Raw genomic sequence first — 27,227 nt, forward strand, 5'->3', positions numbered from 1 at the left:
CATTAATTCCTCCTTTAAATTTCACTGTTAAGCTTCTTGATTTTGAAAATGAGAAACAAAGAGAGGCACTTGGGGACCCATAAATCTGCCTCTGTAGAGCCGTGCCGTCTGCTCAGATGTAAACAAATAGACTGGGCTGTAAGATGATCTCTTGTATGTGTGTTTGTTTACCCGCATGCCCATCCTTACACAACTGTTATCGTAGATTACGCATCTGGTGTTGCCCATCTGTACCCACCCGCAAAATCCTTTTATACAGCAGCCCCAGATCAATGGGGTTAATCCTTCACAGCGAAAAAAACAACTGTTTCCAATGTAATTACACAGCTGCTCCGTTACTGCTATGGAACAGAAAGGTGAAGCATTTCCAGTTCTACTGGGATACCATTATAGCCCTAACACCATTACCAGCAATGGCAGCCCAATGGATTATTTTAGGACTCATACTGCCTATGGTCCTGTTACTGCTGCACACTGGTACTGATGTGAAATCACAGCACTGCAGTGAATTCCCATGTGTATTACTTCATACCATTGCGAGAATAATGGATTGTCACAATATGAATGTGTTAGCATGTTCTACTACCCTTCTAAGGTAGACTCTCTGGCGTATTCACTTCTAGTAGGGATGGGTAGTGATGTTTTTGCAATGCAGTCATTTATTCAGTTCTATTGCTGACATCTGTAGGTCTATCTTGAAGGATTGCTCGCTGCTGAGCTGCGTGGACAGTTTGGGGGTGAGGTTATCTTGTCACAAGGTCTACTTGTGTTATCCTACCTATTGGTCGTACCATTGTAGCTGCCCTTGTCCTGCCATCTTATATTCATGTCTCATACTGTTTGGGTCTATATTATTTGAACCCCAATAGCTTTCTGACATGGTAAAACACCACAATGCGGTTTTCAGTTAACGCCCCCCAAAAATATCTATTTCTACAATGAAATTAATTAGCACAACCAAGGACTGACAGCTTCTTTGGAACGTCAGGAAACATTCTACCAGGAACCTTCCTGAACTATTAGTTTTTTTTTGCCCCTGGAAATTTTCCTTTAATATCCCTCTTCAGATAATATCTATATCCTATAAACCATCGAATTATTTTTCACAGCAGGTACACCTCCTTAATAGATTTTTACAAAAAAAAAAAAACTGTTATACAATACAACTTTTCGTCCCCTTTTTAATGAAAATGTCTGTACATCAAAAGAATAAATACTGTGCTTAAATAGCGTAGCTAATGATGGTATTTAAAGATTGAATCTAATTGCAAAATAATTACAATACTATGCATTAACAAAGCTAAATAAAACAGCATGGCATTGGGAGCTTCTGGTTATGCATACATAACGATACTGGCAAACATTTACTTTTGAGTATTTCAACAAAATGTGCCACCAGGCGGAGGTCGGGTGTGAACCGGGAACCATGCACACAGCAAGCGAGAGTCTTATCCGCTATGCTCTAGGTGTGGTTTGTGGTTATAGACCTTTAAACTTCTTCTTTGAGTCAGGTGACAGAATCTGTAACGGCACACAACACTGCCTGTTACACTGACATTCTAAAAATGAGAAACTTTTGACTATATAATGAGCCAACTCTTGATAACGGCATATCAAACATAATTCGTTTTTATCAGTTAAGAAATACATGCCGTCCCACCTGCATTGACAATGACTCAGTTCCTCCTTAAAATATAGAATTCTCAGTTCCACCTTAACAAAGGAGACAGGCATGTCAGCATGATTAGTCCATTATGTAATTCAAATGAGGTCTTAAGCACCTGTGAAGGCAGTGATGGGTAGCGATCCGATGCCCGGAAAATGATAAATATAATGAAGACAATAATGTGTGAACACTTCCTTGCTGTTAAATTGTTTTAACTCGTATTCAATAAATTCAAAACCTAAAGTCTGTTTGCACGTTCATTGATTTGGTAAAATGACAAAGTGTCATAAGAAAATGATGCAAGGATGTAAAACAAACCACATGCAAAAATAATTGAAATTAAGTATAAAACTGAGAACTTACTGGGGATCTGAGAGCCTGCAAATTCAACACAGTATCTTAACACTGAGGTCAGTACTGGGGGTCTCGCAAATTCAATAAAGACAGCTTGCATTTAATACAAATAATTCAATATAAACTCAGTAATGGGGAACAGAGCCTGCAGCAAATTCATTCCTACTGGGGATCTGAGACAACTAATTTAATATAAGACTCATCACTGGGGGTGGAGGCTCAGCAACTGAACAAGGTAAGCCAACAGCCCAAGACCTAACATAATCAATAGAGAAGCTTCTGCAGCTAGCAAATTTAATTGATAGCCTGCACAAAGTCAGTAAACCACGCTTAACTATTGCTTGCAAAAGCAACATATACAAGTAGGTTTTTTTATTGCACAGTATTTTTGCAGATTTTCCCCCATGCTTTTCCCATGGTTTACTATGCATTTGCTGTAATCTATCATTGATCGTCATGTTTGCCTCTGTGCTTTACAATGCTTACCTGTGCTTTACCATGCCATCCCTGTGCTTTATTACACTTTACTATGCTTTTACTCTGGGACACCTTAAAATGTATTTGTTTATTAAGTTAGAAGCACTGTATATATCTAGTATGGTACTGTTAAATATACATCTACAGCACCTTGTGTGTTGTATTTTAAAAAGTGAACAAGCATAAAATATTCTGGCCACAGGTAAAGATTGCTGGTCTTTGCTTTGGAGTGGGTCTTGGGGTTACTTATAAGGGCAGCCCTGGTTGCAAGAATTACCCTTCGCTAACGCCAAGCTGGGAGAATTGAAGAGTCTGTTTTCCTCTGCCGGTGGTAATTAACAGTCAGAAAGCGGTATTCACAGTGGTACTGCCCGACTATCAGCCAATCTGCCCTGATCCTGTCCATGCAATTCAGTGGCAGAGGCCCGGGATTAATTAAAGAGCCCCCATCCCCTGTCTCAGACAACAGAGACAGACGAGGCGGGGGGGAATTAAACTGACACCTCCTTGGTCACATTTAATGCATTTTAAGTCAAACACAATGAAATCAGCCTCAGCAATACTGATGAGGCAGTGCAGCCCTGTGGGGAGTCATTTCAAACACTCTGTTTGCCATAGTAAATCAAGTTTTTTTGCGTTTCCCAGTATCTCCTGTACTTTACCGTGGTTAGACATTCAGCACCACAGCCGTGCTGTGCTGTGCCAAGTTATTTAACTCTCCTGACTGTGCTTTACTTTGACCGTGGTGTAACACGGTAAACTTTTAAAGGGGAAACACTCTGTATTGATGTATTTATAAAATGCGTTTCTCAAAATCCATCTCCATACCCTTTTAAATTCCATTTTCCTCACCACTGCTAGTGAAAGCTTCCCGATAGATATGCCGTTGCGTGCCAGTAAACATACATCAGTCGGGTATTAAAGTAAAAAGGGTGTTTTAACCTGTGATTCACTGCTCGGGACAGGGACACGATGCAACACTATCACTCACATGCTCTGTGAGGTATTAAGCTGTTACCAGCATCCAATATGAACTGGATTCTGATCTCCTCAGATCTGAGAAGCAAAGCAGCCCCCAGGTTAGCACCTGGATCTCCAATGAAAACCAGGAGCTGCAGCGCATGAAGTGGGGCTGGAGGCTCGCAGATAACGACCGCCAGTGGAGTGCTTCCCCTGTGACACTGAAGGAGAATCACAGTGGAATTCACACTGGTGATCCATTGCAGTCCCATGGTATCATTTCAGAACAACCCTGATGAAGGCATCAGCCGAAACATATTCGCTTGATATACTGCAGGGAATCGGCATTTTAATGGAGTTCAATTAGCGTGACGGTTTTAATTGTTTGTCGAGGTGACACTTCTTGATAAGTGACTGCGCCCTTTGACCCTGATGACATCGATTTTCTCCCCGAGGAGTGTCAACCCCATTTAACACCTTTAGGGAGCTCATAACGTCTGGTGCCTACGGCAGGAGACATGTTGCACAGGAAAACCTGTGTTTTCTCATCAATCACATTATATGTAAGGCTGATGTGAGTGTGTTATATAACAAATCAATAAATCAGCTGATTTCACAGAAAACATGAGCGTTTACCAACAGTGCCGCGGTGCAGCACTCAAATAGGGATATATATATAAACTTGAAACAGCATTAATATATTGGAATTAGCGCAGAATCAATTTCAGCTTTAGGTAATTATTCTGAATTGCTTTTACTAGACTATTAAGGGCTTTAAAGAATCACTGGTCTCTGGCAAGAGTCATAATGCTTTCATTACATAGGCAACGTATCATAATGAATGGGTGATTCCTTCTTCCCCATTGAGTTACCAGTAAAACACTACCAGCACATGGTATTCGGGTTAACTGACTCATATTAGATTAGATTTATTGTACCTGAAAGCACTCTTTTAGATAGGCCAAGTCGTTTTTATTACAGTGAATTAAAAAGGATTTTGTAGTTCAATGAGGACAATTCCATGTGTGTTGATTGGCTCGTGAGTTAATAACTCATCCCATGCTATGTGATTGGAGTGAGGTCTGAGGTGTTCATTTAAAAGCACTGATGCTGCTTTTATGATTGATCATTCCTGCATTCAAGAGGTCTTCTGTGTTATATCGAAGGCCACATTCCACACAAGGAATTCAGAGCTGGAACATGAACAGTAATTGCTTGATTGGTTTGAGTGCATTTAGCAAAGTCTGTCAAAAATAGAGGTTTTCACATAAAATAGCTTTTTAACAGAACGACAGCAATGTGTGTGTGCTTTTATACCCCTGCTCCACATGAGCACAGCGGTCATTTAAAGATGGGCCATTTTGTTAAAAGAGAGGGGGAGAATGTATTCATCATACCAGCTATGAAACACTCTACACAGATCTACACAGAACTCGTTAGAGCCTCCCAGATCTACACAGAACTCGTTAGAGCCTCCCAGATCTACACAGAACTCATTAGAGCCTCCCAGATCTACACAGAACCCGTTAGAGCCTCCCAGATCTACACAGAACTCGTTAGAGCCTCGCAGATCTACACAGAACTCGTTAGAGCCTCCCAGATCTACACAGAACTCGTTAGAGCCTCCCAGATCTACACAGAACCCGTTAGAGCCTCTCAGATCTACACAGAACTCGTTAGAGCCTCCCAGATCTACACAGAACTCGTTAGAGCCTCCCAGTGCTACACATAACTCGTTAGAGCCTCCCAGATCTACACAGAACCCGTTAGAGCCTCCCAGACCTACACAGGATTGGAAACATGAGTGGCAACAGCGGAGCGCTCAAACCCACGGGTTAGTTTGGATCGGAACCGGAGACACATTAATATTGTAAGATTGGATTGTCTGTAGATGCATCGCTGTTCAGATCATTCAAATAGAGCCCAGTACTGCTTTACTGATCTGCATTGAAAACGCCTGCCCTTCTATTACAGTCTGAAGTTTAAATAACTTGAGCCAGTCACAAAAACTGCCTTCTCTGAAATAAAATACTTTGGTCCCAGAATTAATATCCAATAACACATATAAGAGGGGAATTCTAACGGCTGGGTTCATGTTTTAGGAGTGTATTGGGAGGACGGGTCAAGCAGGAGTTATTTGCTAAACAGTGCCCTCTACTGGTTGTGGGAGCAATAACAAAGCTGTTGGTTTTTAATTATCTAGGCTGTCTCATTAAACGGAGGGTTATTAAAACCCTTCCCCTGATTCCTCACTCCACCTGTTACTGAGCAGTACCCCACAGTAAGTGGGTTCAAAGGAGTTTATCGGGAGGAGGTGTACAGAGGGGATAGCACAGCTGTTTAGTCTGGTTTAGTCTCGCTCGCGTGTCTCTCTCATTCTCACTCCCTTACATAAAGGTCAACCCCAAGCAATATACAGGAACCCTCATATCGCAAATGCCAACGTGCATTGATGCAAAGCTGTCATTTAAAGGTGAGGACGCGCATTTCAAACAGTGCAACTAATAGAGATGACTTATTTTCTGTCCTACGAATCTCTGCGTGTTCTTTTTAAATCTGCTCCTCTGGCTGAATGAAAAAAAAAAAAAAAAAAAACTGCAAAACGGCGATTCTGTGACCTAACACAAAATGAATTACAAAACATACTACAAAAAATAAAATAAATAAATAAATAAAAATTGAGGTAGAACTTCAAAAACAGTTTATGTTATTTATTTCTGTTATTTAGTTATTTACTTATGCTGTTTCAGCTATATTTAAACAAAATACTGTACGGCCATAAATATTTGCGACCTAAATATTTGGCGAATCACACCCATGAAACCTATTTTGCTCCAGAAATGTGAGCGACCTGTTTCACTTGTAGTAGTATTATTTCATTATATGTACAGCACTAAGATATTCGTGCCAAAAGATATTCATACTCGAAAAACGGATAAGAATCGTAAATATTTATGGATTTACAGTAAAGTCATATTTACAATAAAATGAAATGCCCCTCAGGAAGACTATTGTTACCTCCTGAGGTTCAGGCATTATAGCCCCCCTGTCGATAACAATACAGACCCCTGTCTTCCCTCGGGTCAATAATTGTCCACGATAGCCCTCCTCTCCAGTCCGTATTTACTGTACACACACACACACGTATGTAGTTGCTTTTCTTCAATCTCGTTAGTGTTTTGGGTGGGTGTAAACTCGCTTCACAACCTATTTTCATCAAACCCAAAACTAATCCCACTCCCACACTGCTAAAACGTCCTTGGCAGTCGTGACCACTTGAAAATCCGTCTGTGTTTAGGGTCCCTGAAGCTGGGAACTGATAAAGAATACGCTTCTGCCCTCCGGTGGTGAAAATAGCTAGTGCCAGCATTTTCCCCAGGGGTAAGGCTGCCCCCCACACGTTTTGGGGGGAATGGACAATCAAACTGTAAACGTACCTACAGCATTAACAAGCAGCGTAACCCACTTTCAAATCCCAAGCACGGCCTTCTGAGTTACTGCTGGATTTATTTATTTATTCATGATCATTTACGATTGTATTTCCCTTTCACCACAGCAAGGTGAAAATTGCATTTCTGAGTAACGGTCATGATTGATCACATCCCATTGAACCCTATTTTCTTCTGCGTTGTAATAATAAGGTTAAAAAAACTCCTATAATGGCAATTTCTGTAATTACCACAGTTTCACATTTTTCTTTTAGTCCTAAATTACGTTTAGTTTCATATTATAAATATAATTTGCCACTAATATGCCGACAGGGTAGTTTTTTAATCCAGACTCTGTATGGGTTACTGCCGTGCTCTGTGCATTCGTGCAGTTAACAGCATGCAGTAATGCTGTTTGCTGGTTGCTTGTGTTTGTAATATGTGTCCTAGGAGATGAGGCGGGTGACCGGGGATCCTACCCTTCAGATAACTCACGTCCTGTCTTATCTAGCTCCCCCTTGGCAGATGTTGTTTTCTGTGCCGCTTCCAGTAAATCGTTAAACAGAAAGACTGGTGACAAACGCTGCTGTAGGAACATTTTTAAAAAAATGTATTTCAACATTTAACCATTAGATGGCGCCTCACGCTTGCGGGATCTCTGTTCTGTTTCACTGACGCGGCGCTCCTTCCTGACCTCCCCGTGTTTCAGTATTGGAGGATGGTCAAGGAGGTGGAGGTGTGGGTGGGATTGATTCAAAAAGCCATTCACTCAAATGGGTCTTTAGCACGATTACTGCATGCATCTCATTAGGTTGTTTTATTACTGATGCTATTATTATTATTATTATTATTATTATTATTATTATTATTATTATTATTATTATTTATTATTATTTTTTTAAGTTCTTCTTATTACCTATAAGGCTTTGCATGGTCTTGGACCTTCTTATCTTGAAGCTCTGCTGACCTCAGACGCCCCTGGCCGTTCCCTGAGATCGGAAGATGCTAATCTTCTGACAGTCCCTAAAGTTCGTTTGAACTCTGTCTTTGGAACTTGCTCCCGATTCCTATCAGGGATGCGAGCACAACTGAATCTTTTAAATCCTGTTTGAAAACGTATTTGTTTGGGTCTCTTTATTTGTAGCTGGATTATATCTTAGACACAGGATTTTGTATGTTTCTTTTGTAAAGCGCTCTGGAATGCTTGCATGAAAAGCGCTATATAAAAATGACATTATTATTATTATTATTATTATTATTATTATTATTATTTATATCTTTATATCACTTCCCTTTAACACACACACACACACACACACACACACACACACACACACACACCTATATATATATATATATATAGTTTATATTAATAAATAATAAAATATAGTAGTTATTAGACAAATCCTAAGCATTGCTCTCCGTTTCATTTTGTTGTTATTTATTTCTTAGCAGTCGCGCTTATCCAGGGCAACTTACAATTGTTACAAGATACCACATTATTTTTAAATACAATTACCCATTTATACAGTTGGGTTTTTACTGGAGCAATCTAGGTAAAGTACCTTGCTCAAGGGTACAGCAGCAGTGTCCCCCCACCTGGGATTGAACCCACGAACGGTGAAGAGTCCAGAGCCCTAACCACTACTCCACACTGCTGCGTTGTACTGGTATATTATAGAACACTTTATTTGACAAATTCATACATGCCAAGGGTTGACTACCCCAAAGAGAGACTTCCAGGTCGAAGAGTGAGACTTTCCAGCTTGCTATATGTCTTTGCTTAAGGCAGGGTCTCTCATCTCTGGTCCTTGGTGACGCCCAGTGGTCCGGTCCAGGTTTTTAATCCAATCAGCACTTAACAGTTAATTTAAAATAGAAGAGAGTTGACAATGAAATGTCACCGACATTACTGTGTTTGCATCTCAGTGTGTTATCCAGAAAGTACAGAGGCGCTAGAACCATTTTTACAGTGGGGGTGCTGAAAGCCATTGAACAAAACTGTAACCCCTGGATATGATGGAAGCCATGCAGAATATAAGATGTCCTATCAAGAGAACTTTTTAAACCAGACAACACCCTCTATAGCAGCGGCTCTCAGACTCTGGGGTACCCCTTCCACCAATAAAAATATACTGACCTGTGTTACTGCAGACTAGTTAGAAATGACATTACTTACCCAATGGGGGAGGTGAGCTTGCATGGATGAACTGAAATGCTTCAATTTGGGGCATGACGAGAAGTTTACAAAAACAACCATTGCACGGGGGAAGTAGATTGTATTTTATAAAACAAATTGTCTCTACTAAGAATAGTGCGCCATGCATCGAACTGTGTGACTGATATCCGTGTTCAGACTCCAAGGATGATACGTCAAGGCTACGAGATCAGCAATATCTTACTATATCATCTCCTAAAAATAAAGTTTTGGGTCTAGATGTAAAAGTTGGCTGTTTGTCATGTTATGTTGGTAATTGTATTATCATAGCTCCCGTGATAAACTGATGTTTATTTTTTATTTTATCTGCAAACACACAGCTGAAATGGCGCTCCTGGTTTATACTCCAGGACACTGACGAGTGTTTCAGAAAAGGCTGCCTGCGCCTTTAAGAGTGACAGCTCGGCTCCTGCGCACTGCTGCACACGCCGAGGCGCTGTGAATTCTGGGGGAGCTCTGCCGTCAGAGAAGTCAGTATTATGCCATTGCTGGTGGAGAATGATATATAATTTCCTTTTCAAACAGAAGGTGGGAAATAAATACTGGCTAATTCTTCCATCGTCACACCTTGCTGCTGCTGCTTATTATTAATAAATGCATGTCGTTGTTTATGCTTTTTATAATCTTGAAGTCTGACGCAAAGACAAAAAAATTCTACGTCACCAATCATCTTAATAATAAACAATATTAAGCGATAAGTTGTCGTAGTGCAATGGAGTGTCACAGGACGGTGAAGCCCGCGGCTTGTGTGAATGACAGAAGCCGGTAACAAATGAACAGCTACAATGTAAGCCAACGCAGTCTCGACGAGGGCGCTTGATCTTTCTGAAAGGAGTATTGTGGACTAGCAGGGGAGGGAGGTTTATCTTTCTGTCGTTAATACTGTCAGCTCTTTACCGCTGCTGCATGTAGTTTACACCGGTGGTGCGTGGTGGTGTGAAGAGACCATGCATTCACTCCCAACGGGGCTGAAGGAGAAAGCGACTACAAGTGCAACTGTGGTCGAAAATCGTTTGGTTTTTTTGCACACCAGTTGAGAAATAAACACGACGACCTGGATCCAGCTTACCCAGGACAATGCAATGCTGGCTTTGAATACAGCACGACTACCTGCACCGTGTCACCGGAGGAGACGTAACAGCAGAAATAAATAAATAGGCAGCATTATTATTTTGTTGCATTATTACACAGAACAGCGGTCTCTTTGAAAACAATAATACTAATAAATCATGTTTACTGATTAATGCACAAGCATATATAAATCGTTTTTACTTCAATGATGTATGTATTTATCTTGTATTTTGTTCGCTGCACCTCATCATGGGCCGCACAGACAGCAAGACCCGCATACAAGTGCAACATCCTGTTAAACCAGTGACGCGTGTGCTGTTATTGCTGTTATTGAAATAACAAGAGCCATTATAATTATGTATATTATAGGCTGTGTTAATATAACGGCATGCGATTGCGGTACTTCATAGCAACACAGAAGAAGAAATTAATGTTTTGCTGACTCTTAGCTTCTGTGAAGAGGAACTCTCGTCCCAGTCGTAATTATTGTGATAATAATACTAGTAATATACGATACTTGCACATTAAGAATGGCCGGGCTTGTTTTGAAGGATTTCAGCTGGCTGTTTCTGGTCGCTCTCTTCTTCGCCTCTCTGCTCACGGTTCTGACCTGGCTCGTGCAGTACTCGATCGGAATCGTTCGCCGCCGCGGTCGGAAAGAGCCGAACACCTGCGGTTCGGCAGCCGGACCCGGGACCTTCCCCTCGCATCAGCAGACCCTGGGGGTATGGGGTTCTTTACTGAAGCTGGGGTTCGGCCGGGAAGGAGGAGGAAGAGGAGGAGGAGGCGCTGCTGGAGGGGAACCCGAGGCCGGGGTGAAGGGGCTGCTGTCTTCGCTGTTCGCCTTCAAGTCGTTCAGGGAGAGCTGGCAGCGCACTTGGGTTCGAGCGCTCAATGAGCAAGCCTGCCGGAACGGGGTGAGTTTTATTTGGGGGTTGTGAGATGATACATGCCTTCATTACTACCAGTAGTGTTTGAGGGGCGGGACGACCATGACTGGTGTGTACTGGTCCGTGCTGTGAGGTCACTGGTTTTTCAATTGGTCCTACTGGTGGAGAAGATGGTTAAGCTCGTATAAGAATTATATATATATATATATATATATATATTTATACCATGTGCGTTATAAATCCCTTTACTGTAAAGTACAGTTTGTAAATTAATTAATTTCCTAAATGAATCTACTTGCTGAAAAACTGGTCTGGGATTTTATATCCCTGCTGGGTTCCCAGTAAGAGGCCAGCCTGTATTAATTCCAGTTCCCAGCGGCTCACCAGTTTACCACCAGGGGCTGGGGTTTTCAGCAGGGTTACCTACGTCAGGGGGTGCGTGCTTGTTGGTACAGTTCACTCGTCTGTGTGTATGTGTGTGGAATGTGGTGCTGAGTGTGTGGGTGCATGGAGAAGCACATTGAGCGTGTTTATAATAGCACAACATGACAGTGTGTCAGTGTGTGCGTTGCATGCGTAGGTGTAGCTTGTGTTGTGGGGTTGCAGAGGAGGGGGCAGTGATCGTGTGCTCTGTGTGTGGTTGTTGTGTAACACTTGCATTGCAGGCAGACAAGGATGGGAGGACACCCACTCACACACACCCACACACTGACACACACACACACACACTCACACACACACACACGCAGGTCCTGTGCTGGAGTGGTATTTCATTGTGCTATCCAGTTAACGGGCCCTAAGGCAGATCTGCTTTATTAGCTGTGAATTTCTTCTCTTTTTTGTAGTCTTCTCTTTTAAAAGTGATCTTTGGGTGCAGGGCAGCAGAGACAGACCACTGTGCACATGAGATAAACCAGTAGCTGCATTTCTCTTCAGCGGTTGTCTCTGCAGAGAGAGAAAGGGTTTAGTCCAAGGCCAGTAATATAAACCAGCATTGCAGGGGATGGAAATAAGACTCCCATTGCATAGCGGTTTGATCCATTCCCGGTTTTTACAAGGAGTTTAATAAGACACACCTGAGCTTGTAACCTATACACTAGCTAATCAGGCTTATAGTAAAACCTGGAATGGGTGAACCTGCTATGCAATAGGAGTCTTATTTCTATCTCTGCATTTCAGAGCAGTTTGAGCCATTCCAGTTTGATTATGAGTTAGACGGACTGACCTGAGCTTGTGACTGATAGACTAATTAAAAGAAAAATGCAAGAAAGATATTTATGGTCCACCAGTGGGGAATTGTTTCTCCAGTGCACAGCGGTGGCCGGTGGGGATAGGATCAGTGCTGAGCTGTGGATGGTGCTCCACGTCTCCGCACAGCCCCCTCCAGGCTAGTTAGTGTAACTGCATGAGGGCAGGGGGGTGACCAGGGGGTCACTGCCTGCACGCCATGCTCCCACAAGCTCAACAAGCAGTTTGATTTGTGTGTTCCGACTGCCTGGAGCAAAAATGTCAGAAACGCTTCTGTCCTCTCTGTTAAGTTGGAAAAACGTTATCATATACACATGGCCGTGGAAGCAAACTGGTAGTATAATAATGTGGACAAAAAATAGATCCATCTGCTAGGGCATGCTGCTTATTTTATTCAGATAGTCAGACCGCTGCTGCACTTTTATAAATATTGACTTTACAGGGATGGGAATAAGACTCCTAATGCACAGGTTTTACTGCAAGCTTGATTAGCCACAGTGTGTAGATAACAAACATAGGGGAGTCTTCTTAAACTAGTAAAACCTGGAATGGATCAAACCGCTATGCAATGGGAGTCTTATTTCCATCCTTGCTTTATATTTGTTTGTGCCTTCATTAGAATTTGTGTTTTTGTCCTCCATTTACTTACCCCTCCCACACTTGCTGTTCCCTCCCTCTGCCCCTCTCCCCCCGGTCTCCTCCAGGGGGTTTGCCTGCCTGTCTGTCTCCAGTGACAGCTCTCCTGAATAATGAGCACTCTGCTCTTTCATTTGTCAGTCACTCTCCCACACAGCTGTGAACCCCCGGAGTCTTTAAACACTGGCTACCACCTCCCAGAGAGAACAAACTGTTTAAAAATAAAACATAAAAAACGAGCGCTGAGACATGAAACCTCAAACAACACCTCCCCCCACCCCCCCCCCACACACACACACCCACACCCACACACACATACCCACACCCACACCCATACACACACACACCCACACCCACACACCCACACACTGTGGCTATTCAAGTTCATAGTAAAACTTGGAATGAGTGAAACAGCTATGGATACCTGTTATTGACATACCTGCATGCCCTTCCACACTGTAGCCCAGCACTTTCTTTATCTAACCACTGAGCTCCTCAAACCTCCTGCCTTCCACACTGCAGCCCAGCGCTTTCTTTATCTAACCACTGAGCTCCTCAAACCCACTGCCTTCCACACTGCAGCCCAGCGCTTTCTTTATCTAACCACTGAGCTCCTCAAACCCCCTGCCTTCCACACTGCAGCCCAGCGCTTTCTTTATCTAACCACTGAGCTCCTCAAACCTCCTGCCTTCCACACTGCAGCCCAGCGCTTTCTTTATCTAACCACTGAGCTCCTCAAACCTCCTGCCTTCCACACTGCAGCCCAGCGCTTTCTTTATCAAACCACTGAGCTCCTGAAACCCCCTGCCTTCCACACTGCAGCCCAGCGCTTTCTTTATCTAACCACTGAGCTCCTCAAACCCCCTGCCTTCCACACTGCAGCCCAGCGCTTTCTTTATCTAACCACTGAGCTCCTCAAACCTCCTGCCTTCCACACTGCAGCCCAGCGCTTTCTTTATCTAACCACTGAGCTCCTCAAACCTCCTGCCTTCCACACTGCAGCCCAGCGCTTTCTTTATCTAACCACTGAGCTCCTCAAACCCCCTGCCTTCCACACTGCAGCCCAGCGCTTTCTTTATCTAACCACTGAGCTACTCAAACCCCCTGCCTTCCACACTGCAGCCCAGCGCTTTCTTTATCAAACCACTGAGCTCCTCAAACCTCCTGCCTTCCACACTGCAGCCCAGCGCTTTCTTTATCAAACCACTGAGCTACTGCAGGAGTAAATGTGCTTCTTGTTTTGATTGCTGTGAACATCTGTCCGTTGGCATCAGTGATTCCGCAGACCCAAGCATATATATAAATGTGTGTGCCAGATCCCAACTCTTGTTCGACAGCACCTCACCAGCAGTTGCTGGGAGTTCAATCAGGGTACTTATTTCAGGATTGTCTGATTGTGTTAAAACGCTGTACATTTCTTCATCTGTTTGTTGGAGAGTATCTGTTTGTGGTGTTGGTTTTAATTATGATGATTTTGTTTGTATTTCCCGGTTCGGTTTGTGTGGTGCAGCTGTGAGCTCCCTCGCTGTGTTAGTATTAGCACTGGTTTCCAGGCCAGCTCTTAAAACAAACAGGCAGTGATTTCCGAGGTAAGAAGCTTTCCGTCCCAGTAATCCAGGGATTTGGCAGAAGGTTCTGGTACAGCTGGCTGACGCGTGGCGTTGGGAAAAGAAGGGTGCTGTCCACACACACGCACACGCACACACGCACGCGCACACACACGCACACGCACACACACACACACACACACAAGCACAGAGACACGCATAAGTGCACTGAAATATACCCACACTAAGAAAGAAACTCACACACACACACACACACACACACACACAAGGAGATATAGAGAGACAGAGAATGGAGTGTTTAGACTAGTGCTCATTATTATTAAGGTGCTGGTAATGACAGCGCTGGAGAGCTGAGAATGGAGTGTTTAGACACGTGCTCATTATTATTAAGGTGCTGGTAATGACAGCGCTGGAGAGCTGAGAATGGAGTGTTTAGACTCGTGCTCATTATTATTAAGGTGCTGGTAATGACAGCACTGGAGAGCTGAGAATGGAGTGTTTAGACACGTGCTCATTATTATTAAGGTGCTGGTGATGACAGCGCTGGAGAGCTGAGAATGGAGTGTTTAGACTCGTGCTCATTATTATTAAGGTGCTGGTAATGACAGCACTGGAGAGCTGAGAATGGAGTGTTTAGACACGTGCTCATTATTATTAAGGTGCTGGTAATGACAGCGCTGGAGAGCTGAGAATGGAGTGTTTTGTGCTCATTATTATTATTAAGGTGCTGGTAATGGCAGTGTTAACATGGGTTGGTTTGTGTAAAGGGCTCAATATCAGAATCATGGCTGTTGTTGTTGGTGTAAGCTAATTGTGTGGGATGAACTGATTTGTTTTTTTTTCCGGTTTCCTGAATGAAATGCTGCCTGATTTCCATTTTTTGCAAATGTCACTTTCCATGGAAATTGGCTTCCTACTCGTGCTCATGCAAACTCAGCTAGCGTCTACCACGCTGCACGCTAACAGACAGTCCAGCTGTCACCAATGGATCTGTTTGTCAGCTTGTTTATTCATTTTATTTAGATGTCATTAAAGGTACACAGATAATAAATCACTACAGCACAGCATGTTTCCTTGTCAGCACAAGTCTAATTACGTCATTTTCTGGAGTTTGGTCTTGGCTGTGTTTACAGCTCTGCTTTTTACCTGCAGGATGATTTGCATTGAGCTAAGTGCAAAACATTGGCTTTACTTCAAGTGCTCTATATACACTATATTTTATTGTTGTTGGTGTCAGCCTGTTGAGAGGCCAATCTCCTTTACAAATACGACGGACTGAAAATGACCGCTGCTAATCTGCTGATAAGCAAGCATGGCTGTGCCAGTCTCTTTGGTGTTTCCTTGAATAAACCGAAGCCACTTACATGTGAACACCCTGTTCAGATTCAGCCCCACTGCCTGTCTTTACTGATGTATGCATCTCCCATACTCTGCCCTGTCTCCTGTGTTGTGTCATGCCTGCCTTTGCTTCCCCTTATGGATCATATATGAAAAGCATGCATTGTATATGCAGAGGTGCCCAGAAGTAATGACACCTTCCTATATATATATATATATATATATATATATATATATATATATATATATATATAATATTATCAATGCAAAGCGCTCTAATTCCAATTGAATATGATTATATCTACGCACTGTACATAAATGAAAATTATTCTCGGCGCTTGTAGTTTTCAGTTACGCTGAAAACTGTTGGGTGGAACATCTGAATTATGTAGAGAGTTTTTCAATAGATAACCCTAATATATCTGAACAGTTCTCTTATAAAAGCTTACCATATTAAAAGCAAGTCACTTAACCTCCTTGTGCTCCGTCTTTCAGGTGAGACGTAATTGTAAGTGACTCTGCAGCTGATGCATAGTTCACACACCCTAGTCTCTGTAAGTCGCCTTGGATAAAGGCGTCTGCTAAATAAACAAATAATAATAATAATAATAATATTGAGGTGTGGTAAAGCACAGGGAAGCATTGTAAAGCACAGAGAGGTATGGTAAAGCATAGGGAAGCATTGTAAAGCACAGAGAGGTATGGTAAAGCATAGGGAAGCATTGTGAAGCACAGAGAGGCCTGGTAAAGCATAGGGAGGCATTGTAAAGCACAGAGAGGTGTGGTAAAGCATAGGGAGGCATTGTAAAGCACAGAGAGGTGTGGTAAAGCATAGGGAAGCATTGTAAAGCATAGAGAGGTATGGTAAAGCATAGGGAAGCATTGTAAAGCACAGAGAGGTCTGGTAAAGCATAGGGAAGCATTGTAAAGCACAGAGAGGTCTGGTAAAGCACAGGGAAGCATTGTAAAGCACAGAGAGGTCTGGTAAAGCATAGAGAGGCATTGTAAAGCACAGAGAGTTCTGGTAAAGCATAGGGAAGCATTGTAAAGCACAGAGAGGTCTGGTAAAGCACAGGGAAGCATTGTAAAGCACAGAGAGGTCTGGTAAAGCATAGGGAAGCATTGTATAGCACAGAGAGGTATGGTAAACCTGGCAAACCAGGGTAAACTGTGGTAAATGCATAGTATTTCCAATGGTAAAACTGCATAAATACAGTGGTAAACTTTTACAAGGAATGTCTTGTGTGGACAAAAAGTCACACACAGAATCTGCAAAACTGCACAGTGGAGACTGGGGCCAGTTAACTGCTGAGTTGTTATTTTCCCTTGTGCTGTTTCCAGTGTTGCAGTGCAATGAGTTGATGTCCTCAGAGTAGACTCTGTGCAGCACAGTCCCCTCTGGCAGCTTGCTAGGGCCTGTATCGATCTGCCTTTAATCAGAGCCCTGAGCTCCACAGGGGCGAGTGTCATCGACTGGACCCGCGTTTCTCATCTCTACCCCTCTTCTGTGCAGTGAAGTGAGTCGTATTTATTTCAGACATCATTAGTGCATCATTTGTGAACAGGTTGGGGTAAGTGCCTAGTTTCTGAATCCTGTCTTATGAGTGATTACATGCATTTCCAGCAACGAATTTTCCCATATGCGTCCCAGCAGTAGTTTCCTACAGGTCTGTGTTTCTTGTTTCCTCAGAGCTCCATTCAGATCACCTTTGAGGACAATCCACAGCTCCCCGCCTCCGCCAGCATCAGTCATGTGACCTGCACGGACCAATCGAAGAACACCATGGTGAGTATCTGAGGGTGCAGTGGTTAACGCTCTCTCGCTCCCCACTACCTCTCCCTCACACTTCCCCCCCGTCACTCCGCATTCTCTCTCCTCCCTGTCCTCTCCCTCTCCTCTCTGTCCCCCCTCACACATCTCGCTCTCTTTCTCTCTCTCACACACACAGGTTCTCCAGTGTCACTTCACAGCTGACATGGTGACATTTCCAGTGACTGTCACTCAACAATCACCAGCTGCTGTTTCCATGGATACGTACCAGGTTGCCATGGAACCCTTGGAGGCTCAGGTAATAGGAACATTGCATGGCAGGATATAAAATCTATAAGAAAAAATCATTAACTCTGTCAACACTGCAGGCCTGTATGCAAGTCTAGGAAAGATAACTCAACACTGCAGAGCGCTCTAGTAGTATAGGAAAGAGAACTCCACTCAGCACTGCAGAGCGCTCTAGTAGTAAAGGTTAGAAAATGTATTAGGTCAATGCTGTGTTTTTTTAGTGATTTCTGTAGGCTTCTTAATCCTGTCTCCCCTCCCCTGCCCCTGCAGTTGGAGATCTGCCTGGAGGAGCTGCAGGAGGGGCTGCTGGTGTCCTGGACTTTCTCAGAGCGCCCCCTGCTGGGCTTGACTGTCACCCCGCGACTGCTGCAGAGAGCGGTGAGTGAGGCCTCTTTGCTGTAACCCGATGGGGCCACTGTTTTAATACCGTTGCTCATTTTCACTCAAACATCCAGGCATTGGAGGAGCCTCAGACACGCCATGGCATTGAAAAAAAAAAGAGTAAACTTTCATTACAACTAAAATAGAATCCAATTCAAATCATTGATGTTACATAGAAACGGTGTATAGAGATCACAGACGAGACAGCAGCTGGTCAGCCCTCAGCTGCGTGCGTTGTTTTGCAGGGGAGTGATGAGAAGGTGGATGTCGGCACTATCAGGGAGCTGGTGGAAGACACGCTCGTGAGCACCCAGCCAGCCATGATCATCAACCTGCAGTCCAGCGAGTCCAGCAGTGTGGTGAGAGCCTGACCCTCCACAGACACGCCAGCGTGCTCAAAGAGCGTTACAGCAGGGATGATCAGGGAGTTTCTAAAGAAAGAGCGATTAAAAAAATAAATAAAAACACTACACACTGCTTCAGTACTGCATGTTTCACAGTTTCTTTTTAAATTCAGACTTGCTTCTGCCAAAGCCTTCAACTCAAAAGACCCATATTGTGGAGATCAATCAGCCATATGGGGCCCAAGGGCCTTGCTAAAGCATAGGCAAACATTGTAATGCGCAGAGGTATGGTAGAGCATATTAATAAACATGGCAGACTGGTAAACTAAGGCAAATGCATTGTGTAACCATGAGAAAAGCAAGATTTCTTTGCAGATTCTACCAGTTTATAAAGGTGAGCTAATTAAATAAATGAAATGTGTCATGCCTTATTGAAGCAGCGTTTCGTATTGCCTTAAATGTTCAATTTAATTTATTGAGCACCTTGCAACCAAGTGAGATGTTTGCTGTGCTCTCTCCCATACCTCCCCACTCTCCCAGGTCCCAGGAGAGAGGCTGGTCAGGGGGCTGCCCTCCCCTTCCCGAGGGGGGGTCCCAGGACACAGGCTGCAGGTTCGACAGCTGAAAGCTTCTAATATCAGCACGACAAAGAAAGGAGGTGAGGCATTCCATAGACACTCACAGCTGTACTGCGCCTTCTTTACTGCTGTGCTGTTATACAGGGGCCAGCCCTCGGGAGGAGGAGGGTGCTCTGAATGGACAGGGAGACACAGAGGAGGCATGCTGTGTCTCATAGAGCCAGCACTCACAGCTGGACTGGCTGCAAGCATTAATCAGTGGAAGTCTGTGTATATTATATACACTATACCCTGGTCACATGTGCACGTTTGTACACATCCAGACACACACAAGCACTTGCATTCTGAGGCACACAGAAAGTGGTTCTTCTAACAGGGCTGACCTGATTGCATGCATTTCTCGGTTTTCATTTTTCCTTTTTTTTTAAATAAGATATTAAGTTAACGCGCACGTCTAGAGAAACGGATTATGATTCCGTACATAGATAGATTATTAGTAAATGTCCAGTTAGATATAATAAAGATCTTCATTTTGATACATGTATTTTCTCAGGTCGAGGAGAGCTGTGCTGTGTGCTGGAGCTTGACAACCCCTCTCAGATCAAGAGGACCCAGTTCCTGCCGGCTCCACGGAACCCCAGCTCTGAGCTGGACTGGAGAGAGGAGATCCTGCTGTGAGACCGACACCATCTTCTGTCTTCATAGACAAGCTGATCACATGCAGGGCTAGATTACTTTCAGTGCCTTTTTGTTTCTGGAAGCTGGAGATCCGATCCGGCTCAGATCACAAGTGAAATGCGTGTGGTGGTGTGGAAGCCCAGTGCTGAATAAGGGTGTTGAAGGGCACCTGCAGAGCTCTGAAGCTGTCGTACTGCCTGCCAGTACCCGACGCCAACAGGGATTGGTTAGAGTTTAGACTAGTGCTCATTGGTAATGTGCAGAGTAATGGCAGGGCTGTCACTTAGCTCTGTATCTGATGGTTCGTGAATGGAAGTAAATAAACAAGTTAGTTTGTATATTCATATGCACACAAACATAAGCACATCTGCCTGCGATGTGCCAGCTGTCTATACAGACCACTTTTAAGAATGCCTTGAGTGGACTGAGTGCAATTAAACGACAAGCCTTGTCACTGACTGGCTTGTTCTGCTGTTTCAGGGAGCTGGGATTGAGGACCAAGGAGCTGAAGCTGAGTCTTGTGGAGAGAACCAGTCAAGGAGAACGTATGTCATTTCACTCCTTCACACAAACACTAGTTTGTTTTACTGAACTGCAGGGTAAGGATCCCACTCTAAAACAGTCCTTTGGCTGAGTTGGACCAGCAAGCTATACTGTGTAAATGTATACTGCATGAATGCATGGGTTGCAATTACTTATCCTGTTTAATAATGAATAAATAAAGACGTACACATACCTACTGTCAAATGCACATAAACACACAAGCAATGTCATTGAAGCACTTTCCCGAGCCAGATGTCTATCTGTTTGGAAGCTGACTGTCCTGGTTTGACTGCAGTGTCTATCTATGCCTCTCTCCTGGTCTGAGCCCTGGTTTGACTGCAGTGTCTCTCTGTGCTTCTCTCCTGGTCTGAGTCCTGGTTTGACTGCAGTGTCTCTCTGGGTCTCTCCTGGTCTGAGTCCTGGTTTGACTGCAGTGTCTCTCTGGGTCTCTCCTGGTCTGAGCCCTGGTTTGACTGCAGTGTCTCTCTGTGCTTCTCTCCTGGTCTGAGTCCTGGTTTGACTGCAGTGTCTCTCTGTGCTTCTCTCCTGGTCTGAGTCCTGGTTTGACTGCAGTGTCTCTCTGGGTCTCTCCTGGTCTGAGCCCTGGTTTGACTGCAGTGTCTCTCTGTGCTTCTCTCTCTGTAGAGCCCCTGCCTGGCCAGGCTACTATCCCTCTGGACCCCCCCAGGGGCCTCCCCCTCGGCCGGCAGGTCTTGTCTCTGTGTCCTGCAGCAGGAAGAGGGGTATCTGCCGGGACTGTCTCCCTGGAGGTACGTGTGGAGGTCACCAGCAATCCTGCTGGAAATGCATTTGGATTTAAAGGAGTGCTAACCAAGACTTCAAAATCGAATCCTTTACCTCTTTGTGATAAAGTGAATAAGATCTGCTAGTATTTTGTCGTTCTAAATATTGGACAGTGTTATTGCTGAAGATCCCAGTGCTGAACATGTATTCCTGTTAACCCACCTTGCTGACCAATTGATAAAATTGAATTTTGTTCTGGACTGAGCTTGTTTTCGCCAGTGGTCAGATGGGCAACATTGTTATGATTAGAAACTTGATTGTTTAGCGCTCCTCTCCTGTCTGCCTGTCTGTCTGTTAGCTGGGGTACCTGGAGCCTGCAGACCCCCACGAGACTCATCCCCCAGGCTCAGCGTTGACCTCCCTCACCCCCACCAAGAAGGTAGAGAGGGACCGAACTGTCATGCCGGACGGCACCATCGTTACCACTGTGACCACCATCCAGTCCCGCCCCAAGGTGGACCGCAAACTCGGTAAGACCAGAACACAGAGGTGTAGCTTTCCAGAGTCCAGACTCCAGATTAATATAGTCAGGGCATCGGCTACAGATAATGCGCAGAAAACACTTTATTTAGAGAGTGTTTTTTTTTTATTATTTAAACAGGTGTTTTTATTAAATAAATACAATTTGAGTATTCCAGAATACTTTCTCGGTCCGTTTCGGCACTTATTTTTCATTACAAAAAACAATGAATAAAAAGTATAGAGACCGCTGGAAATGTTTTTCGGACCCCTGATGTTGAAGTTCGTTTTCTACAGCAGCTGTCCCCATCCATTTCATTACGAGTTCAGATTACAGATCACATTCCAAAGAGTACAGACTACCCGGGTTCGGATTAGAGAGCCAGTTGTAATTGTTCCTAGACACTGAACTTCAAGTAAAAGCGCTTCTTAAACACAGCAAGAGTTCAGCGAGTTGTTCCCGCAGACCTCATCTCGCCAGCAGCGCCTCGACTGCTCCTCCTGTGCTGTTTTCTTGCAGACTCACCCTCACGCTCACCCTCCAAGGTGGAGGTGACAGAGCGGAGGCCCACGCTGAAACCAGGGGACTACCAGGACGGGGTCACCCCCACCACCAGCAGTGAGTCACCAGCAACACCAGTACCAACGCACTTTAGTGGGAGAGGGGGGCGTCCTTCAAAAACACACAAGTTTACGTTTTCTTCTCCCGTCAGTAAATAAGAGCCAAAACGCAGCATTCTGGTTTGTTAGTTGTTTCAAAATGAGAATAATTGAAGACACTTAAAGACTTTCATTCTTTTATTATTTCTTAATAGATACAGATAAGTCACCGCTCCAGGTGTGAAAGTAGCTGTTGCCACTAAAGACAACTGAATGATACGGACCTTTGATGTTCCTCAGAGTCGTGCATTATTGTCATTAAACAGTGTGCAGATGATCTGAAATCCTGCATTTTGATACAAACAAATACATACATACAAATACATACTGTATCAAGATAGATGTGACATGCAGTTTAGTTGTGTTTTGCTTTATTTAATATTTCGTAGCATTGTAGGTATTGTAATGCGTAGTAAAATCATTGGGAAACGCATGGTAAACCTGCAGACAATACTGTGCAAAAATAGTGTGTCAGCTTTCACCTCTGGGAGCCGATTCAAACCAGGCATTCCCAAACAAGTGAAACAAGTAATCGTTTCTAAGGGAAGGCAGCTGTGCGCCCGGCCTTGGCGTTGGTGACAGCTCTGGGTGTTTGTGACCTACAGCAGAGAGTCAGCTCTCGAATGGGCTGGACCCGGTGGCAGAGACGGCGATCCGACAGCTCACCGAGTCGGCGAGCAAGGCAGCGAAGAAGACCCCCACCAAGAGGAGCACCCTCATCATCTCAGGGGTCTCCAAGGTGAGTGTGCTGTGAGCTTACAAGCATGGACTTCACTAGCTGTTCAGTGTGTGAATGCAGAACACATTAACCAAGTGTGGATCACCATAAACGCCTTATTCACATTCACTGTTTTCAATATGTTGCCTTTTCCTGATGTGCAAGTCAGCTAGCAGAATAAACAGAGAACACTGCATGCATGTACAGATGAAAACAGTGTTTATTTATGCATATGCACAGAGATACACAGACGCCGATTCTGATGCGTTGATTTTGTATCATGGGGTGCAGGTGCCGATAGCGGAGGACGACACGTCTGTCTCAATTGGCTACGCTGCAGCGATGGACGCTGCCCTGCAGGGGGAGCCCTGTGGAGCCTCCGGTCCCACCAGCCACGCAGAGCCGCCACGCCCCACCGGCTCCCAGGGTGCACTGCAGCAGGACACGGACGAGACCACGCAGTCCGACATCTCGGAGAGGCCCTCCGTGGACGACGTGGAGTCTGAGACGGGCTCGACTGGGGCGCTTGAGACACGCAGCCTCAAGGACCACAAAGGTAGGGACCCTCCTGATACAGCAGGGCAGAGAGGCTGTGATGGGCAATGTGCAAACTCCGCTACCAGACTGATGCCATGTTTCGGGGGTCTGAATGGGTGAACTGAGCGCTGTACTGTTGGTGTCGCGCATCAGTGTGTGATGGTAATTGATCTGGTTATATAAGTATAGACTGCACCGTGGTTTTACTCCTAAGAAACCAAGTCAAGTAGACAAGCGTTTTGGCTAGTGCCTTACTCGGCACACCAAAAATAACTTGGGTGTATACACAGGAGTCCTTAAATTAACTTGATCTCTATTTCTCCCTCTTCCTCTCCCTCCCCCTCTCTCACACTCTTTCCTCTCTGTCTCACTCTCTCTCCCTATCCCCATTCCCCCTCTCACATACTCTCCCTCTCTGCTCTCTCCTGCTCCAGTCGGGTTCCTGCGCAGCGGAACAAAGCTCCTGTTCCGTCGCCGCCATCGCCAGAAGGACCCGGGATGCAGCCAATCACACGAGGACGTCTCCAACGTTGCAAACGGCTCGGCTGTGCGCAAGAAATCTGGGAGTTTCTCTAGACGCCTCATCAAGCGCTTCTCCTTCCGCTCCAAATCCAAGGGCAAGGCCAGCGCGAACGGAGGAGCGGAGGGGAGTGAGAACTGAGGAGGAGGAGAGAGTACGGGGAGCAGGGGAGCAGGGGAGCCGGGGAGTCAGGGAGCAGGGGAGCAGGGGAGCCGGGCAGGGCAATGCAAGAACCAGGCATGTGTTTAAAAAAACAAACTGTTGTAGTTTTAACTGCAGTGAAAGGGCATTCGTAATTTCAAAACGCTTAATTGGAAAACTATACAACAATCAGAACTGTAAGGTAAAATTATAAGTCAGGTAGCAGGGGTGGAACTAAGACTCCCACTGCACAGGAGTTTGATCCATTCCTGATTTTACTATGAGTTTAAGCTGAGCTTGCTACCTATACACTGTGGATAATCAATCTCGCAGTAAAACTTGGAATGGATGAAATTGCTATGCAATAGTTGACTCATTCACATCCTTGAAGTGTTTCGGCAGGTGCCTTCTTCAGCATTCACTCGTTATTTAACAATTCAGTATTTTAGTACTATGTTGATGATAAATTGTAAATCCTATGTTTTCCTGTATCACTAATTCACTGTTTTCAATACAAAGGGAAACAGTACACTGGAGAAGGCACAAGCCGAGGTGTTGCTCTGCATGACTTATTTTCTATTAGTTTTACCTTTCAGCTTTAGGCAAAGTGCATCTAATGGCTATGCCAGAAAAGGGAGTTTATATAAGTACTGTAGTTTCCCTGATAGGATTCAGAACAGCACTTGTTTTTTTTCAACAGCAAATGTGCCACCTTGTGTTTGAATGCTGAACTGCAAAAAGAAGTTTAAAAGCAAGGTCACATCCAAACTGTACACACACGCACGCACGCACGCACGCACGCACACACACACACACACACACACACTTACTTCACTGTTTCTCTTTATTTTTTTCATCCCTACCCTTATGCATTTTCACTGCACTCGACCTGCTGTTAATATCCTGAGTGAGGGAACGGCTGCTGTTCTTAATAAAGTGAAAAATGCATCATTTAGTGCACTTTTAAAAAACAAAACACACACTTCACTGTAGAAAGGTCCGTGCAACTGCAGTTAACCATACCAGAACAGCACTGTGTCACTGTGGCTATAGAGAATACGCCTGCAATCACCAGTATATACTGAAGCACTAGTCTGCCTCGCTTTGCTGCACTTTCACTGCAGTTTAACTGTCGATGGGGGGAGGGTGTTGTAACAGGAGTCGTTTGCGCTTTCTTCAGTGTCCTCATGCCTGCAATGAGCAGAGGGAGAGAAGATATTCACACAGTACAAGGAAGCTGTTTGATGATGGTTTCAGGACCCTGCCCCCCCATACAGACAGTGGTACGGATGGTGCTCCCCAGCTCCTCCTCCTAGTTTTTTCTGAATGACAAGTTTGTTCCAGCGATCCGTCATTAATATCAGACTAACGGCAAGCCCAGGATTTTGTGATGATGGGGTCTGTCCTAATGCAATAGACTCTCGCTTATCTGAACTTGCGAGGAACAGACCCTTTTCAGATCAGCGAGTCACTGACCGTAATCTGTACCATACTACAAAATGCCATGTCTAGTTGAAACGTTTATCATTCAATTGATTTAGTTTCCTGTAGTATTTCCAGTATATATAGTAAACCTTTCATTAAAAGCTATATAGATGATACAGGTAGGTTTGCGAGAGTCTACTGTACACAGAAGCGTTTGATCATCAGAAAGTCTCGGGCTTGCCTGCCAGCAGTCTGATATCCAGAATGAAAAGACGTTCGCTCTTCCTGGAGCAGCTCGAGAGCTCCCCCAGGTAAACGCCCCCCATCTGAAGCATGCCATGTAAAATAAAACCTTTCTACACTCCCACCTCGTTCTGTGAAGCAAAACCATGTCCTGATCTGACCTGGATTTGAACCTGGTTCCTCCTGGGAGGGCATCTGCGCTATCGACTGAGCCACCCAGCACCCGCAAGGGAACACAAACTACAAATCATCAATAATAAACAAACAGGACAAGACTCTGTACTCCTTCCAGAGGTAACCAAAGCTGGGATGATGGGTTGAAAACCCAGTGTCAATTTTGGGGGACGTACACTGTGTTGCTTTTGTATTTTTTATGCATTCTGTTTGGAAAGATCAGTAAGAGATGAACGAGGTCCTTCTACAGAGCTGTTGGTAAAGGACCACTGGGCCCTGTGACACAATCTTTATCCTTTAATATTGGACTGTGACATTGACAATACCGCAGTCTGATTTTATAGCAACTCTTTCCAGGGGGTGTGAATAAATAGGGGAAATTTCCTAGTGCAGTAGATATCGCCGGAAAGGACAGACTCACTCATCTTGTGACGCATGGTACAAGTGAGGAGGAGTCGATTGTAAACCTTAAATTGATAATCAGGAAGAAACACAGTCTATGTCAATGGAATGAATGCGCTTTAAGTTGTATGATTATTTAAACGGGGATGATGAATGCGGGTGGCGATGCTGGAAATTCATTTCTGAAGGTACTGGGTAGCTCCTCTGAAATGAGGGAACTGGATATCGTACAAACTGTTTATACAGCTTTGCAATGTTTCAGGGGGGTTCAAGAGGTACTGAATGTTCCAAATGCTCCTTTCCAGTGTGTCTTTGTTTCTATATGATGCATAAAGTGGAGCTGCGGAAGAGACCACACTTTCTTCCTTCTCCCAGTTCCAATCGCTCGGCCACACTGCTTACCTCCCAGTCCTTAAGCTCTGTAATCACTAGGCCATGATGCCTCCTAGTCCATCAGCTCAAAAGCACTAGACCACGCTGCTGACCTCCCAGTCCCCACCTCTAACCCCTGTACCACTCCTCAGGTCTAATCACGATGGCTACAATGCCTTCCAGTCACCAACTCTAACCACTTTACCACTAATATGCTCCCGGGCCCCTGGATCAAACCACTAGGCCACTCTGCTTACCTCCAAGTCCCTCAGCTCTATAACCACTCGACCATGCTACTTACCTCCCAGTCTATCAGCTATATAACCACTAGACCA

General features: G+C 44.5%; 1 protein-coding gene across 2 annotated transcripts; it reads left to right on the plus strand.

Moving 5' to 3' along the window:
• Positions 1 to 9,532: 9,532 nt before the first annotated feature.
• Positions 9,533 to 27,015, plus strand: LOC131707269 (phospholipid transfer protein C2CD2L-like). Of its 2 annotated transcripts, XM_059009597.1 has the most exons (14): positions 9,533 to 11,091; positions 17,545 to 17,640; positions 17,804 to 17,923; positions 18,184 to 18,291; positions 18,540 to 18,653; positions 19,179 to 19,296; positions 19,770 to 19,890; positions 20,375 to 20,439; positions 21,083 to 21,207; positions 21,540 to 21,711; positions 22,221 to 22,319; positions 22,966 to 23,099; positions 23,370 to 23,634; positions 24,050 to 27,015. In XM_059009597.1, the coding sequence occupies exons 1-14, from the start codon at positions 10,705 to 10,707 to the stop codon at positions 24,274 to 24,276; spliced, it is 2,151 nt and encodes a 716-aa protein (XP_058865580.1). In that variant the 5' UTR covers positions 9,533 to 10,704; the 3' UTR covers positions 24,277 to 27,015. The 2 variants fall into 2 exon arrangements, with proteins under 2 accessions (XP_058865580.1, XP_058865581.1); XM_059009598.1 differs by lacking the exon at positions 24,050 to 27,015 and having other exon boundaries at positions 22,904 to 23,099; positions 23,370 to 23,511.
• The last annotated feature ends 212 nt before the right edge of the window (positions 27,016 to 27,227 follow it).

This window comes from Acipenser ruthenus, chromosome 39 (genome assembly GCF_902713425.1).
Source record: "Acipenser ruthenus chromosome 39, fAciRut3.2 maternal haplotype, whole genome shotgun sequence".
Lineage (NCBI taxonomy): Eukaryota > Metazoa > Chordata > Actinopteri > Acipenseriformes > Acipenseridae > Acipenser > Acipenser ruthenus.

Coding starts and splice junctions, on each gene's coding strand:
- LOC131707269 (XM_059009597.1), top strand. CDS start 10,705: ATGGCCGGGCTTGTTTTGAAGGATTTCAGCTGGCTGTTTCTGGTCGCT. Junction 18,292..18,539: donor CGCGACTGCTGCAGAGAGCG/GTGAGTGAGGCC, acceptor GTTGTTTTGCAG/GGGAGTGATGAGAAGGTGGA. Junction 20,440..21,082: donor GAGAACCAGTCAAGGAGAAC/GTATGTCATTTC, acceptor CTCTCTCTGTAG/AGCCCCTGCCTGGCCAGGCT.